Source organism: Perognathus longimembris, chromosome 13, assembly GCF_023159225.1.
Source record: "Perognathus longimembris pacificus isolate PPM17 chromosome 13, ASM2315922v1, whole genome shotgun sequence".
NCBI classification, from domain to species: domain Eukaryota; kingdom Metazoa; phylum Chordata; class Mammalia; order Rodentia; family Heteromyidae; genus Perognathus; species Perognathus longimembris.
The window spans coordinates 23,830,448-23,844,198 of NC_063173.1; the positions used below are offsets into that span (position 1 = coordinate 23,830,448).

Genomic DNA, 13,751 nt, shown 5'->3' on the forward strand with positions numbered 1-13,751 from the left:
TAAACTCAGAAAGTTTTGACCTACATTATGCTTTAGGTCCATGGTGGCAGAGCATTGATACCTTTGTTTGAACTAGCACTCAATATCTAGGGCATTACACTAGATAATGGAGGAAATGCTGAGATTAATGAAAATCTAAGAGAAAATGGGCGTTGGCACTCAGCTCAAAAAAACTTTTGTTAAAGATAAACTTGGAAAATTGTGTTATACGGAATCAGGGAGGTCATGGGTAGGTGCATAGGAAGCATCCTTAAAGGAAAGATGTCTGAGAAAGTATTTCAGGCAAGGAGAGCAGTATACGCACAGTCACAGGTAGGGAAGTGTGTGTCTGGAGCCTGGAATACAGAGTTGGTATGTGGGAGACAGAGTTGGAAATGCAGGTCATATCAGAAGCTACTGCACATTAGCCACACGCTCATCCTCAGTTCAGTATGTTAATATTCCAGAAATTTATTTATTGTACATATGAATTCCCGCATGATTAATGATAACTCAGAGATGAGTTTTTTCCTCTTATCCTGTAGTTCTACCATTTTCAGTACAACTTCACAGAGGAAAGACAATAAGGAAGTGGCGCCCTCACCTTAACCCACACTCCAACTGGCTGGCACTCAGTCACATAGTCACATGCAGCTGCAAAGGAGGCTGGAAAGAAGAGGAAATGTGTTATAATTGGCTAAAATTTTCGGATAAACCCAATTCTTTGGGGAGTCATGTTGTATTTTGACCTATCAGTCTTAGAAGCTGAAAAAATAGTACAAGAGACTCCTATTCCCTTTTACCCAGAGGTTTACTGAGTGTTCACAGTTCACCCTATTTGTTTCTCTCTCTTTCTCTCTTTGTTTCTCTCTCATCCTTCATTTTCTATGTATTTTGATTGTTATATATACCATAATACATATTGTATACATAAGTTATATATAGTATATGAATATACATTTCTTTACCATTTGAAAGTAAGTTCATGCCATGTGTCTATCTCTAAATACTTGGGTGTATTTCCTAAGGACAGAGACACTTTCTTACACAGAATGTTTCCTAGCTTTTCTGTGTCTTATTTCCTTCATCTATAAAGTGGGAGAGGGTAATAGTCATACTATCTAAAAAGTTATTGCAGCTAGGTGCTGGTGACTTGCACCTGTAATCCTAGATACTCAGGAGGCTGAGATCTGAGGATTGTGCTTTGAAGCTAGCCTGGGCAGGAAGGTCTGTGAGATTCTTCTCTCCAATTCACCACCTAAAACCTGGAAGTAGAGCTATGGCTCAAAGTGGTAGAGTGCTAGCCTTGAGCAATAAAGCTCAGGGACAGCATCCAGGCCCTGAATTCAAGCCCAACAATAACACAAGTTAATGTAATGAGTATTCAGAGTGAGAGCAGAGGCCCTGGGAGGGTGTTGGCTTTGTGGCTGTGGGAATAATTCTGCCCCTTGCAGGTATCTGTGATGGAGATGCAGCCAATGACCTCACCTTAAAGGATGGGTCTGTGGTGGGTGGAGCTGAGGCCGAGGACCCTGCTCCCTTTTTGGACAGCTGGCAAGTGCCCAGTTCCTTGACTTCAGAGGGCCAGACCCGCTTCCGCCCAGACAGCTGCACCACGGCTGACTGCTCTCCCTGCCTCCGTATGGTGTCCAACCACACCTTCAGTGCCTGCCACCGCTTTGTATGTGCCAGTTGAGTTCAGAGTGGGGAGATTTCCTGACAGGAGGGGGTGGGAAGCAACCAGCGGTAAAGGCTCCTTGTTTCCTGGGCAGGGCTGGGAGGAGCTAGGCCCTGGGATGTGGGACACTAGAGTAGGGTAGGGAGTACTGATTGATGTATGTGTTCAGGTCACCCCAGAGTCATTCTGTGAGCTGTGGATCCGGGACACCAAGTACGTGCAGCAGCCCTGCGTGGCACTGACTGTATATGTGGCTATGTGCCACAAGTTCCACGTGTGTATTGAGTGGCGGCGTTCTGACTATTGCCGTGAGTAGGGGTCAGAGGTGTCTTTTCCACTGAAATTATTCCCATCTTCTGTTAGACTGGGGAAGGGCCCTGAGGGTGAAGATTAAGTCTATGCTTATCATTCCTTCATTCACTGACATATTCATGAGAATAAACATTTGATATTTATAGTTAATTTTTATATTACATAAAAATGTATTTTCTATTGAACATTATTATTTATATTAATGGATTAATAATTTTAATTTGTGACGTAATGAAGACAATAGGAAATAATTGTGTAGGGTATCCTACACAATTGTGTAGGGTATTTTTGTTCATATTTCTTTTCTTTGAATCCCCCTCCCCAAGGAAGTGGCACTGTGGCTCAAGTGGTAGAGTGCTAGCCTTGAGCTGAAGAGCTCAGGGACAGTTTTCAAGCCCAGAGTTCAAGCCCCACAACTGACCAACCAAACAGAAAAAAAAAAAAAGAATGGTAACTGAATCCCCCTCCCTACCCTGTTTTCTAGAGGGTGAAAATGAGATACAGCTCCTCTACTTCCTTCCCTCCCATTAGTAGGTAAATCAGTAGGAAAGGGTGACCTCTAGAGCAGTTTATTTCTAGTTGTCAACACATGTAGAATGGCTCTGGACAGCTCACAGGAAGACCACACCTATACTATGATCTCTCTTAGAAAAGAGGAAAAAAGCCATAAAATTTGGTTCAGGGTATGATATTAATTGATTGACACAAAATCCACGTGTTTAAAAAGGCCATAAATCCAGGTGCAGGTGGCTCATGGCTGTAATCATAGCTACTCAGGAGGCTGAGATCTGAGGATACTGGTTCAAAGCAAGCACAGGCAGGAAAGTCTTTGAGACTCTTATCTCCAATGAGCCATAAAAAGCCAGAAATGGAGCTGTGGTAGAGCGCTAGCCTTGAGCACAAAAGCTCAGTGACAGCACCCAGGCCCAGAGTTCACAGGAACAGAAAAAAACAAACAAACAAACAAACAAAAAAAAAAACGAGCAGAATGGAAAATAGAAGTATGTGTTGTGTATGGGAAGATAAATACTATCTCATGAAAGAAATTTTTATGTCAAAATGTCAGCAATTTTCAATCCCAGATGCCAATTTTAGTCATGTAGGGAATTTCGAAAAGTATTAATCAACTGGTCCTGGATGGGGTCCCACCAATGGCAAGCTCCCAAGGGAAGCTTTTGCATTCAGGCTTGAAAGTTACTGTTCTATTTACTAATCGCATTGAATCACAATGTAAGTTACACTTTTTACAGTCAAGAGGGTTGGAAAATACTGGTCAAATCATGAATACTTGAGGCTTCTATGAGCTGTTACGTCTCTGACTGAACTTTACCCTGGTGATACAAAAAGGAAGCCCAGCAACAAAAAAACACTCATGATGGTTCTAATCAAACTTCATTTGCAAAAGAGACACTAAGCTAGATGTGGCTGTGGGCTATATGTTCCTGACTCTTGATTTTGAAAAGAGAAGCCCAACACTAAGCACTGAGCCCCCTCTCCAGCCTTTCCTGCTCCTTTGGCCTTGATTGGGGAGTCTTGCCTGGGGTCTGAACTACAGCGGATACCTGCTCTGCCCTTGCAGCCTTCCTGTGCTCCAGCGACTCCACCTACCAGGCATGCGTAGCAGCCTGTGAGCCCCCTGAGACATGCCAGGATGGGCTTCTGGGCCCACTGGACGCTGAGCAGTGCCAGGTATTGGGAGAAGGCTGTGTGTGCTCTGAGGGCACCATCCTGCACCGGCGCCACTCTGCACTCTGCATCCCTGAGGACAAGTGTGGTAGGTCCCTCCCTGCCCCACCTAGACTCCTCAAAGCTGGCTTCATCTCACAGTCTCCTTTGCCTCCTCCTGCCCATGCTGGGGACACTCTGTGTCCTTCCAGGTCTGTTCTGGGGTGAGCATTGTCCCAGGGAGGGTCTAACCCGGGCAGTCTGGGGCTGCCTCACTTCCTCAGTTCCCCGTGCCCTGACATGCCCCTACTGCAGCCTGCACCGACAGCACAGGGGTGCCCAGGGCCCTGGGGGAGACCTGGAACAGCTCTCTCAGTGGGTGCTGCCAGCACCAGTGCAAAGCCCAAGACACCATTGTCCCTGTGGATCTGGACTGTCCGGGTCCCCGGCCTGAAAGCTGCCCACGCTTTGGGGAGGTCATCTTGTTCCTGCCTACTGAGGACCCCTGCTGCCTGGGATCTGTCTGTGGTGAGCCCCACCTTTCACTTCCCCAGTCCCCAGTGTTAGGCATATGGCTCTAGCCTGCCTGCAGCCTTCATGCCTGGAAACATGAAAGTATCTTGTGGGATGTGCACTGGGTAAGGGGAGAACTAGATCTGAGGGAGCCACAGCAAAAGTTGAACCTGTGTGGGGTGGTGATAAAAGGGTGGGATCAAAAGACCTAGACCTCTTCTATCACCTTGTAGGCTTGGCAAAATATATAACATGGGCTGTGCCTCCGCTGGGTTGCCTGGAACATGAGTCTGTTGGTGGTATCTAGCCTTGATGTAGCTGTCAACACTGATTTGGACAGCAGCTGGCATGTGGCCCATCTTGAACATCTATTGCTCTTTGGTCCCAGACCTTGGGTGACCCTCAGAGGCCCCTCCAGGAGTATAGGTTCAGGAGACTCAGGAGTGTGAGGAGGCAGGGAAACAAGGGTGGAGCAGTGCTGGAGCATGGTGGGGACATCCTAGCCTCTAGGTAACAGGCCCTGTGCTCCCCTGGCCAGTGTGTAACCAGACTCTGTGTGAAGGGCTTGCCCCCACCTGCCGCCCAGGGCACCGGCTCCTCACCCACTTTCAGGAGGACTCTTGCTGCCCCAGTTACAGCTGTGGTAAGAGGGCAAGGAAGGGGAGAGTGGGGCTGGCCTGCAGATCTGGGGACTTGATCCTGGCTAGAGATGGGGCAGAATCAGGGCAGGATCCGGGTGTGGCCACGCAGGTTCTCTCAGGGCCTACACTCTGTCCTTTCCCTAGAATGTGACCCTGATCTGTGCGAGGCAGAGCTGATTCCCAGTTGCCGCGAGGACCAGATCTTGATCACAGGCCGTCTGGGGGACTCATGCTGCACTTCCTACTTCTGTGGTGGGTAATTGTCATCTCAGACATCCACCCCTTCTCATCCTGGGTGAGCCTCTGGAGGACAGGCTCAGGGGAAGGGGTCTTCTATGTGGAGGAAATGGACTCCACTCCTAAGTCACTGTGCATAAGGAAATGGTGCTGATTCAGTGTCAGGTATTGGGTGGACATAGGGAATGTCTAGGTTCTAACTCCAAAGTGAGTCACAGAAGACTTCAAAATGCTTCTTTGAGTTTAGTTCCTGTCACATCTGAGTAGTTGAAGTGCCCAACCCTACCCCAGAAAACTGCTCTGTAACCCAGGAAGTACAATCCTCCAGAAGGGGGGCATCTTTGACAGCATGACTTCTCTTCCCCTCAGCCTGTGGCGATTGTCCAGATCCCATCCCTGAGTGTCAGGAAGGGGAGGCACTCACTGTGCACAGGAACACCACGGAACTCTGCTGCCCTCTGTACCAGTGTGGTGAGTCCTGGCTGGGCATACAGAGGGCTATGTGGGCAGGGACTCTGGGACCTTTTCTGGCCTCTAAGACAGCACTAGAGTCTCTGGAAGTAGCCCTGTGAGAGCCCAGGAGCTCAGATTGCCCCTGGACTTCAGCTCTAGATGTGTCTGAGCACTCTGAGAACACCTCGGGGAGCTGGGAGGCACACACTCTTCGGCTAGTGTTGCTTCCTGGGGATGCATACTCCAAGGTGCCTATGACTAGTATGTTTCCTATCCTTTTGCACTCCCAGTGTGTGAGAGCTTTCGTTGCCCCCAAGTGCAGTGTGGCATAGGCACTGCCCTGGTGGAGGTATGGAGCCCGGACCGCTGCTGTCCCTACAAGTCCTGTGGTAAGTTCCAGATCAGGGGCCCCTCCCCAAGGTGAAGATCCAGGGCCCCTACTGAGGAGCAAGTTGGGGAGAGAGGCCCACCACTGTCATCTGTACTCAGGCTCCACTTCCCAAGTCTCTATGGAGGATCTTGCCTCTCCAACAACACTCTAAGCACTCTATAGCTTCCTCTCTAGGATAAAAGCAGGGGGGAAAAAGTCAAGGTATCTATTCCCAAACAGTTTTCCATTTTTAAAAGTATTTATATGACTGTGTGATGGTATATATTAAAACTTACCTCAAAGCTGGGTGGAATCTCAAGTACTTAGGAGGTGAAGGCAGAAGGATGGAAAGTTCCAGGCCAGCCTAAGTAAAGTTAATGAAACCCTTTTCCCCATCTAGAAAATAAATTACAAATGGAAGCATTGTGGGCATGGCTCAAGTGGTAAGAGTAGTACCTCAAACAGAAAAACAATCATCTGACATCCTTTTGGGGTGGGGGCAGACAAGACGATGAATGACCAATAATGAAAAGCAATGATTTTTATATTGTTCTTTTATGGAAAGAGTTGAAATGAGTTGAGGAAGTCTGTAGTGCATCTGGCTGGCTACTTAGCTTGTAAGCCTTACTAGAACACAGTGCACAAGGGCATGATTTTAGTCTGTTTTCTTTCTTGCTTTGTGCTCAGCACAGAAGAAGCTGGGCACAGATGAGTGACTCAGAAGGCTGTGTCACAGCTGCTCTGAGCTGCAGCTCTCCATCCTGAGAGCTAGAGCTGGTGTGGCCCTTCCTTTATTGGTCGTGCCCGGCAGCCCATTTTGCACAGCTCACACCTGTTCTTTGTTAAGTCTGTGGCAAAGTGGAGTAGCTGGAACATACACTCGAGAAATTCAGATGGTCAGAAGTTCCGTCCTTGTCGTGTTTATTCTCTGAGAAGCCACATGTCTAGGGTGAGGGATGAATCACAGGTGACAAAAGGAATTCTGTGAGTGGTCTGCCTGCCTAATTATTCAAACTGCATTCTCAGCACACAGCCTGCTGTGGAGGACTCTCACTGCCTACCTGCCCAAGTAGAAGAGCTATGGCTCCCACGAGGAGCTGGGGAAAGGCTGAGGTTTTGCCTCTCCACCCCTACTGCTCTGGGCTGGGCTGGAGCTGGATTGTACCTTCAGGGAGATGTCTGAAAGCCCCAGGGGGACTTGTTTCTTGCCATTCCTGCTGAGATGGGGCCTGGCCTTCTGTTTTTCAGAATGTGACTGTGATACTATTCCTGTGCCTCGGTGCCATCTGGTATGGAGATCCTACCCCTGCCCACTGGCTCTGCTCTGCTTCCCCTTTCCTCTCCTCATTCCTCATTGCACCTCTCTGGAGACACAGACTTGTGCAATAAGCCATGGATTGCAAGTCAGCATTCTTGTTTGAACTCTGCCACTGGCTTTCTGGGTTCTGTGCCCTCTTTTGTGAAGTGGGTAGAGAGGCTTCATAATTGAGATGAAGAATCAATAGAGATGATCCTGATAGTTGTGGTAATGGTGGAGTTGGTGAGGATGATGATGATGGTGATGGCAGAGTTGGTGATGACCATAATGACTTAATGGTAGGTATGGTGAGGACGATGAAGGTGGTGATACTGATGGCATTGACAATAATCGTGATGGTAGCTAGTGTATACCAGGAGTTTGCCACATGCCCAGAGCTTTCCCAGACCTTTCTTACATATTAACATAGGAACTAGCCAGGAGGTTGATTCTGGGATTAATTATCTCAACTATGCAAACAAGGAAGCTCTGGTTAAAGTCATAAAGCTGATAAGCTAAGATTAGAGTCAGGAATTCTGATCCCAGAGTCCATGCCCTTAATCACCATCATGCACCACCAGAGGGAGAAGTGAGAATACTTTAAGAAATGTAAAGTGATGTTCAGATCATTTTTATATCATCTGTACCTTCACCCAATCCTGACACCCATTACCTCTCATTTTCCCCCTTATCTCACCCTCTTCTCCTTGAAGGCAAAGAAAGATAAGAAGTAGGTGTGGGCCCGGCAGAGCTCTGGGCCAGTAGTTGTGCAAGCTCCCTCAAGGAGGACATCGGGGGTCTCTCCTTAGAAAGGAGACATCAGAGTGGGGACAGTGATAGAGTTTCTAGGATGCCAAGGCTCCCCAGGCCTGCCAGGCCCCTCCCATCCACTGTAGGAGGCAATTGACAGAAAGGAGCACCCATGGCAGACGGCTCTTGAGGGTGGGGTGAGGCTTTCACATCAGGTGCTGACCACCTCTGCCTCACCCAGTGGGAGAAGTCCCAGCTGGACCAGGAGTTCATGCATAGCATGGAGAATGTGTGTGGCTGCGCCAAGTACGAGTGTGGTGAGTAGGGAAGGGAAGTCCCTGGGTGGACAAGCCTTGGGGTGGGCCATCGTAGATGGCTGGGTTCTTGAGGATTGTTCTCATCTTGTTTGCCCACCTAAGTAAAAGCGCCCGTGTGTTTGAGCCGCGAGCTGGGAGTGATGCAGCCTGGCCAGACAGTGGTGGAGCTCTCGGCAGATGGTGTGTGCCACACCTCTCGCTGCACAGATGTGCTGGACCCCCTCACCAGCTTCTACCAGATCAATACTACTTCTGTGCTGTGTGACGTTCACTGTGAGGCGGTACGGGCAGGACAGTGTGGGGCTCATGGGGGTCAGGAGGGTTGTCCTGACAGATATTAGGTATTCCAGAAATCAGGTGGCCCTGGAAGCTTGGCTCTTCCAGCAACAAATCTGGACAGTGAGCACCAGACTGGGAACATCAATAGCAAAGAGATAGACTTAAGGCCTGGCCAGCGTGGGAATTTAAGAGGCAGAATATGCATCTATTAAACACCTACTGGATGCCTGACACATTCCCTAAGCTCTTGGATTATTGTCTGTGCTGTTGTCTTTTGGTGAGCTCTTCTACCACCAGAATAGTGACTGATTTCTAGTGAGGCCCCACAGAAGGATTACTTGAATAGAATGACTCCCATCTCTCACATGAGAAAAGTGTGATTGAGGCAGGTTTAGTCATTTGTCAAGAGTCCTGCAGGAATTGAGACTCAAATTGAGGTTCATCTAGAACCAAAATTGGTAGCTTGATTTCCAGAATACTGTCTCTCTCCAGGAAGGGTAGAGATGCCCTGTCCACAGGGAAGGCAGTCATGGGGCTTGGGGTAGGCACGGGGTCATTCTGCCTGCCTAGCTGAGATAGGAGACTGATCACCGTCAGGGGTCTCGTACTCCCTCAGACGCAAGCAGATCGTGGAGAGTGGAGGGTGGAGATTATACCAGGCTGAGCCTCCTGTCCTGCCCTGGCCTATAGAACCAGGAGTATGAGCACCCACGGGATCTGGCAGCCTGCTGTGGCTCCTGCAGGAATGTGTCCTGCCTCTTTACTTTCCCCAACGGCACCACCTCCCTGTTCTTGGTAAGCAGACCCCAAGCCCACCCGGGGAGCTATCCTAGAAGGGGTTATTATAATGAGGGCCCTCTCTTGGTTTCAAACCAGGGCTTGATACAGATGGGGTATGGGGAAGTGCCAGGTCCTATGTTGTACCTGTCCTCAGAGCCACCTGTGTGGCCATATGCTTTCATCACCCATCTCTGCATTCTCCAGCCAGGGACATCTTGGATTGCAGACTGTGCCCGCCACCACTGTGGCAGCACTCCCCTGGGTGCTGTGCTTGTTCGCTCGCCCATCAGCTGCCCACCACTCAATGAGACAGAGTGTGCCAAGGTCAGTGCCTCCTCTCCTACTTTCCCACTAGTGGTGGTGGGGATGGGGCAGGAGTCCTGTGCTTAGGAGTATTGGACAATAGGATCCCTGGAGCCTGTGCCTGCCTTGCCAATCCAAATATCTGCATCTTTCCATGCAGTTTTTGCTCAAGCCAACTTGAGCATCACCGCATATCATGTGATCATGCACTGATGTGTGCAAACATACAGTCACAAAATCTGGCACCATCACAGGCAGTGGGCCACACACATCTCACACACCCCGCAAAGATGTCAATATACACCTCCACACTGACATACTTCAAGGCCCTCAGATAGGCCCCCTCTTGTACATGCACATATGAGTACATACATGGGTATACAGATTAGTCCTGTGATGGGCTGACACGTGTCATAAGCTGTCCAAATGGATATACTTCAAAGAAGAAAATTCTTGGAGGGCATGAAGTTATTGTGTTAATAAAGTTCCAGAGGTTAATATTGGATCTTTTAAGATCTCCAACTCTTTTCTAGAAAGCAAGCACACCCCCATACCTGATTAGATAGGCTCATATATATACATAGACCTGCAAGATCACACATGTATACACTCAGAAAACCACGTGCACATCCTGAGACCTACATCCCCATCCACACATGCACAAACATTCCTTCACAAAGAATACCCCATCCATTGCTTTAGCCGTCCCATAATAAAGAGACAGGGCAATGGGGGATCTTTGCCCTGAGAAGGATGCCTTATCTATGGCTGAGACTGAGCTTAGAAGAACACTAATTCACCTGGACTAGCCTTGTACTTCTTCCTCCCTGGCCCTCTTTGCAGGGAAGCAGTAATGGTAGGATGTTCCAAATTCTCCTTCTCCTAAGGATAGAGGCAGTAGGGGAGTATGAGGAAAGGAAGGAGCCCCCCGCCCCCACCTTCCTTACCCAAGCCCCAGCCTCACCAGGGGCAGTATGCAGCCTCCTTGCTTAGCTGTCCAGTCAGTCAGGTTGCCTCTCCTGCTCTCCCATGCCTGGAGCTTCTGCCCTGCAACACCATGGGAAAAACACAGTTAAGACCATCAGACTCTTTTTTTTGTCTATTGCTGGGATGTTGGCTCCTAGTCTGGATCAGAGGTTGCTAACTACCTCTTCCTTGTTTCCTTCTAGGTCGGGGGCTCTGTTGTACCTTCCTTGGAAGGATGTTGCAGGACATGTAAGTGAGCATGGTGGGAGCTCAGCAGTGAGGGGTGTTAGAGGCAGAATATCATGTCAGGGGGTGAGAGGGCCAGACCTCTGGCTAGGCACTTGTGGTGGCAGTTCTTCAGATGAACAGATGAAGGGTAATTCTCAACATGAGGCTCACAGCATTGGCACAAACATACAGATAGTTGAAGGCCACACACATGCCCTTACTTCTGTCCCAATATTTACCTCTGCTTCTCCTTGGAGACAAGGTGGACATTGCAGTCTGGAAGTCAATAACTCATGAGTCACTCTGCTTCTTACTGTCACTGACAGAGACTCCATATGGATGTCCCCCACTTCAATTCTCCCTCCTGGTCAGGAACTCTGGGCGTAGAGGTGTTTCTGAGTGGGATTCAGGCCTCCAGAATTCCTACTGTGCATCTATCCAAACACCCAAACACCTAAACCCTGTAGCTCCCAACCACATATGCATGAATAGACTGACAATAGGCCTTATGACCTTTACCCCTGTGACTGTGCCCCTCCCATGGTGCTCAGGACTTATTTCCAGAGGGATGTATAATATAAGCCCCTCTTATTCCCACAGCATTTCTTATCAGAAGGCTTAGGACGTCATTAGCTAATTAATTCCTGATCCATAGCCTCATATTCTCTGAATGTATTGTATGACCTGAGACCCATGTCCCTCTCTCCAGGTTCTCTGGGGACCTTGTTTCCTGTGGTCCCCATTAGGTCCAACTCTCCTCCATGGGTTAGTGTCCACTGCCATCCAGGTACTTCACTCAGAAGCCCACAGGACTGGAGGCAGGCAGCTGCATTGCTATTTTCAACAGTATTGTTCTGCTAGGTGGCCTGAGTGTCTAGGGTGAGGGAGGGGGAGGCCCTTGCTCCCTGACTCTGGCAAAGACCATCTGGCCTGCAATGCATGCTGGGTAGTGAGCTGTGTCCCTTGGGCTTGCATGGAAATGCTTCAGCAGCTCCCCTTGACCTCGTGCACACCGATGCCCAATGCCACCGCTGCTTTGCTGGTGCTAGTCACTCAACCAGTCTCTGTTCAGGGCCTAGGACAAACCCTTGGTTCTCTTGCCTCGCTATAATAAAGCTTGGGGGCCAAGAGAATGAATTCTATCCCATTTTTGGTGGGATCCTTGGGTTTACACAGTGAGTCCATGTGTCTGGCATCTGCTGAACCCCAACCATGTGCAGGGCAGTGATCGAGGCAGTGTAAGCATGGTATATACAGGTCTCATGGAGCTGACAATCTAGTGGGAGACAGAACATCAAGGGAAACATATTGTAAGACCAAGCCTTTGCGCTTTATGAGGCCTAAAGCACCTACAGTGGAAAAGGGGAGTTTCATTCATAGAAGAAGCACATAATTATAACTCTGTATTGAGGTGCCAAAGTGAGTATTTATTTAGCATGAGAGAAGAACTCTCAGTGAAGTACGGAAGAGACTCTACAAAAGAAGTCCCTAAAGCCTACACTTCAACAGTGCAATGACAAATGTGCTTCAAATAGGACAGTGATTGTGCCCTGGAGAGCAATACAAGAAGGAAAGGTCAGGGAGAGAAGATGTACGGAGGGAGGGAGGGAGTAACTTCAAGAAAGGGCATTGGGAAAGGCCTTGATCCGGGGACATTGGAGCACATCACTGAAGGAAGCCAAGCAGGAATGAGCTGTGTCCATGGTTACCTGTGAGACACATGGTCCAGGAAGGAGAAACCCTACACCCAGGACTTTCCATCACTAACACAGCTCTGTGAGGTGGAAAAGTTCCTAGCCCCTTTGATGAGCAGGGGAATCTGCGGATCCTGCTGTTGAAGCAGCCTGCTAGGGACCGAGGTTTCTATCCACTTTAGAAATTGCAGAATCTCAATGCTCTATGGCCTCTCAGAGGAGGAAAATGAAAGCTCAGAGAAAGGTGAAGATATGTCCAAGCTGCCAAAAGGATTAAAGATAGGCTCTGGGGCTTGGGTGGGAAGGCAGCCTGCCCCCTCACCCCAATGTTCCTCTTCCTTAGCAGAGTCCCCCAAAGAGTTTCCCAGACATCTCTCTCTGTCTCACTTGCGTGTGCTGTGGACTTTGCCTTTCCCAACTCCACCTCCTTCCAGGTGTTGGGTTAAAAGCCGCCCATGGAGAGGGGCACTAATGCATGGGCACTAACCTGGAAGGGAAACTCTCCAGCATGACACTAACTGCCCAGGCTGGCCTACCTACAAAGGCCATCTGGGCCACAATGGTCTCATCTACTCTGTCCCCTCCTTCCCAGGTAAAGAGGATGGACGCTCCTGCAAGAAGGTGACCATTCGCATGACCATCCGCAAGAATGAATGCCGGAGCAACACTCCTGTGTGTGGTGCCCACATGATGAATGGGGTGGGAAAGGGTGGAGATGGAGAGGGCTTGGTGGGATCGGTAGGCGCTCATCGGGCTGCCTCACTGGCTTGCCTGTCTGCAGGTGAATCTGGTATCCTGTGATGGAAGATGCCCATCCGCCAGCATCTACAACCATAACATCAACACCTATGCTCGCTTCTGCAAGTGCTGCCGTGAGGTGGGGCTGCAGCGGCGCTCTGTGCAACTCTTCTGTGCCACCAATGCCACCTGGGTGCCCTACACGGTGCAGGAACCCACTGACTGCGCCTGCCAGTGGTCCTGAGGCCTGGATGCCTCATCCCCACTACTCACACATTCTAGCTGGCCCAGGGAGAGTGACAGGATGGTTAAGGGTGGTGGACAAGAAATAGGTTCTACTCACCCATCCTCTCCCTCGATGCCCTCTTCCTCCACACATGGGAAAGTGCCACAAGCTCAGCACTCCAGAAATTCTACTCTGTCCCTGGCTTGAGGTTAGGAAGGGGATGAAGATCCAGCCTCTGTCCTTCTGTATTTCTGGGTGGTTCTTTGGTGGTGGGAACTTTACCTAAGAAGCTGAGACCAAAGTGGACTCCAGCCTAAACACAGGA

General features: G+C 49.3%; 1 protein-coding gene across 1 annotated transcript in view; it reads left to right on the plus strand.

The window, feature by feature from the left end:
* The window catches only part of Otog (otogelin), a 62,288-nt gene extending 48,766 nt beyond the window's left edge, over nucleotides 1-13,522 (plus strand). Inside the window, 16 exon segments of the mRNA XM_048361288.1 lie at nucleotides 1,434-1,660; nucleotides 1,827-1,965; nucleotides 3,549-3,743; nucleotides 3,950-4,162; nucleotides 4,686-4,790; nucleotides 4,933-5,040; nucleotides 5,395-5,496; nucleotides 5,769-5,867; nucleotides 7,097-7,137; nucleotides 8,137-8,212; nucleotides 8,315-8,493; nucleotides 9,182-9,286; nucleotides 9,476-9,595; nucleotides 10,744-10,789; nucleotides 13,055-13,134; nucleotides 13,244-13,522. Of these exon segments, the coding sequence (XP_048217245.1) occupies nucleotides 1,434-1,660; nucleotides 1,827-1,965; nucleotides 3,549-3,743; nucleotides 3,950-4,162; nucleotides 4,686-4,790; nucleotides 4,933-5,040; nucleotides 5,395-5,496; nucleotides 5,769-5,867; nucleotides 7,097-7,137; nucleotides 8,137-8,212; nucleotides 8,315-8,493; nucleotides 9,182-9,286; nucleotides 9,476-9,595; nucleotides 10,744-10,789; nucleotides 13,055-13,134; nucleotides 13,244-13,444 (2,036 nt within the window). The 3' untranslated portion in view covers nucleotides 13,445-13,522.
* Nucleotides 13,523-13,751: the final 229 nt, after the last annotated feature.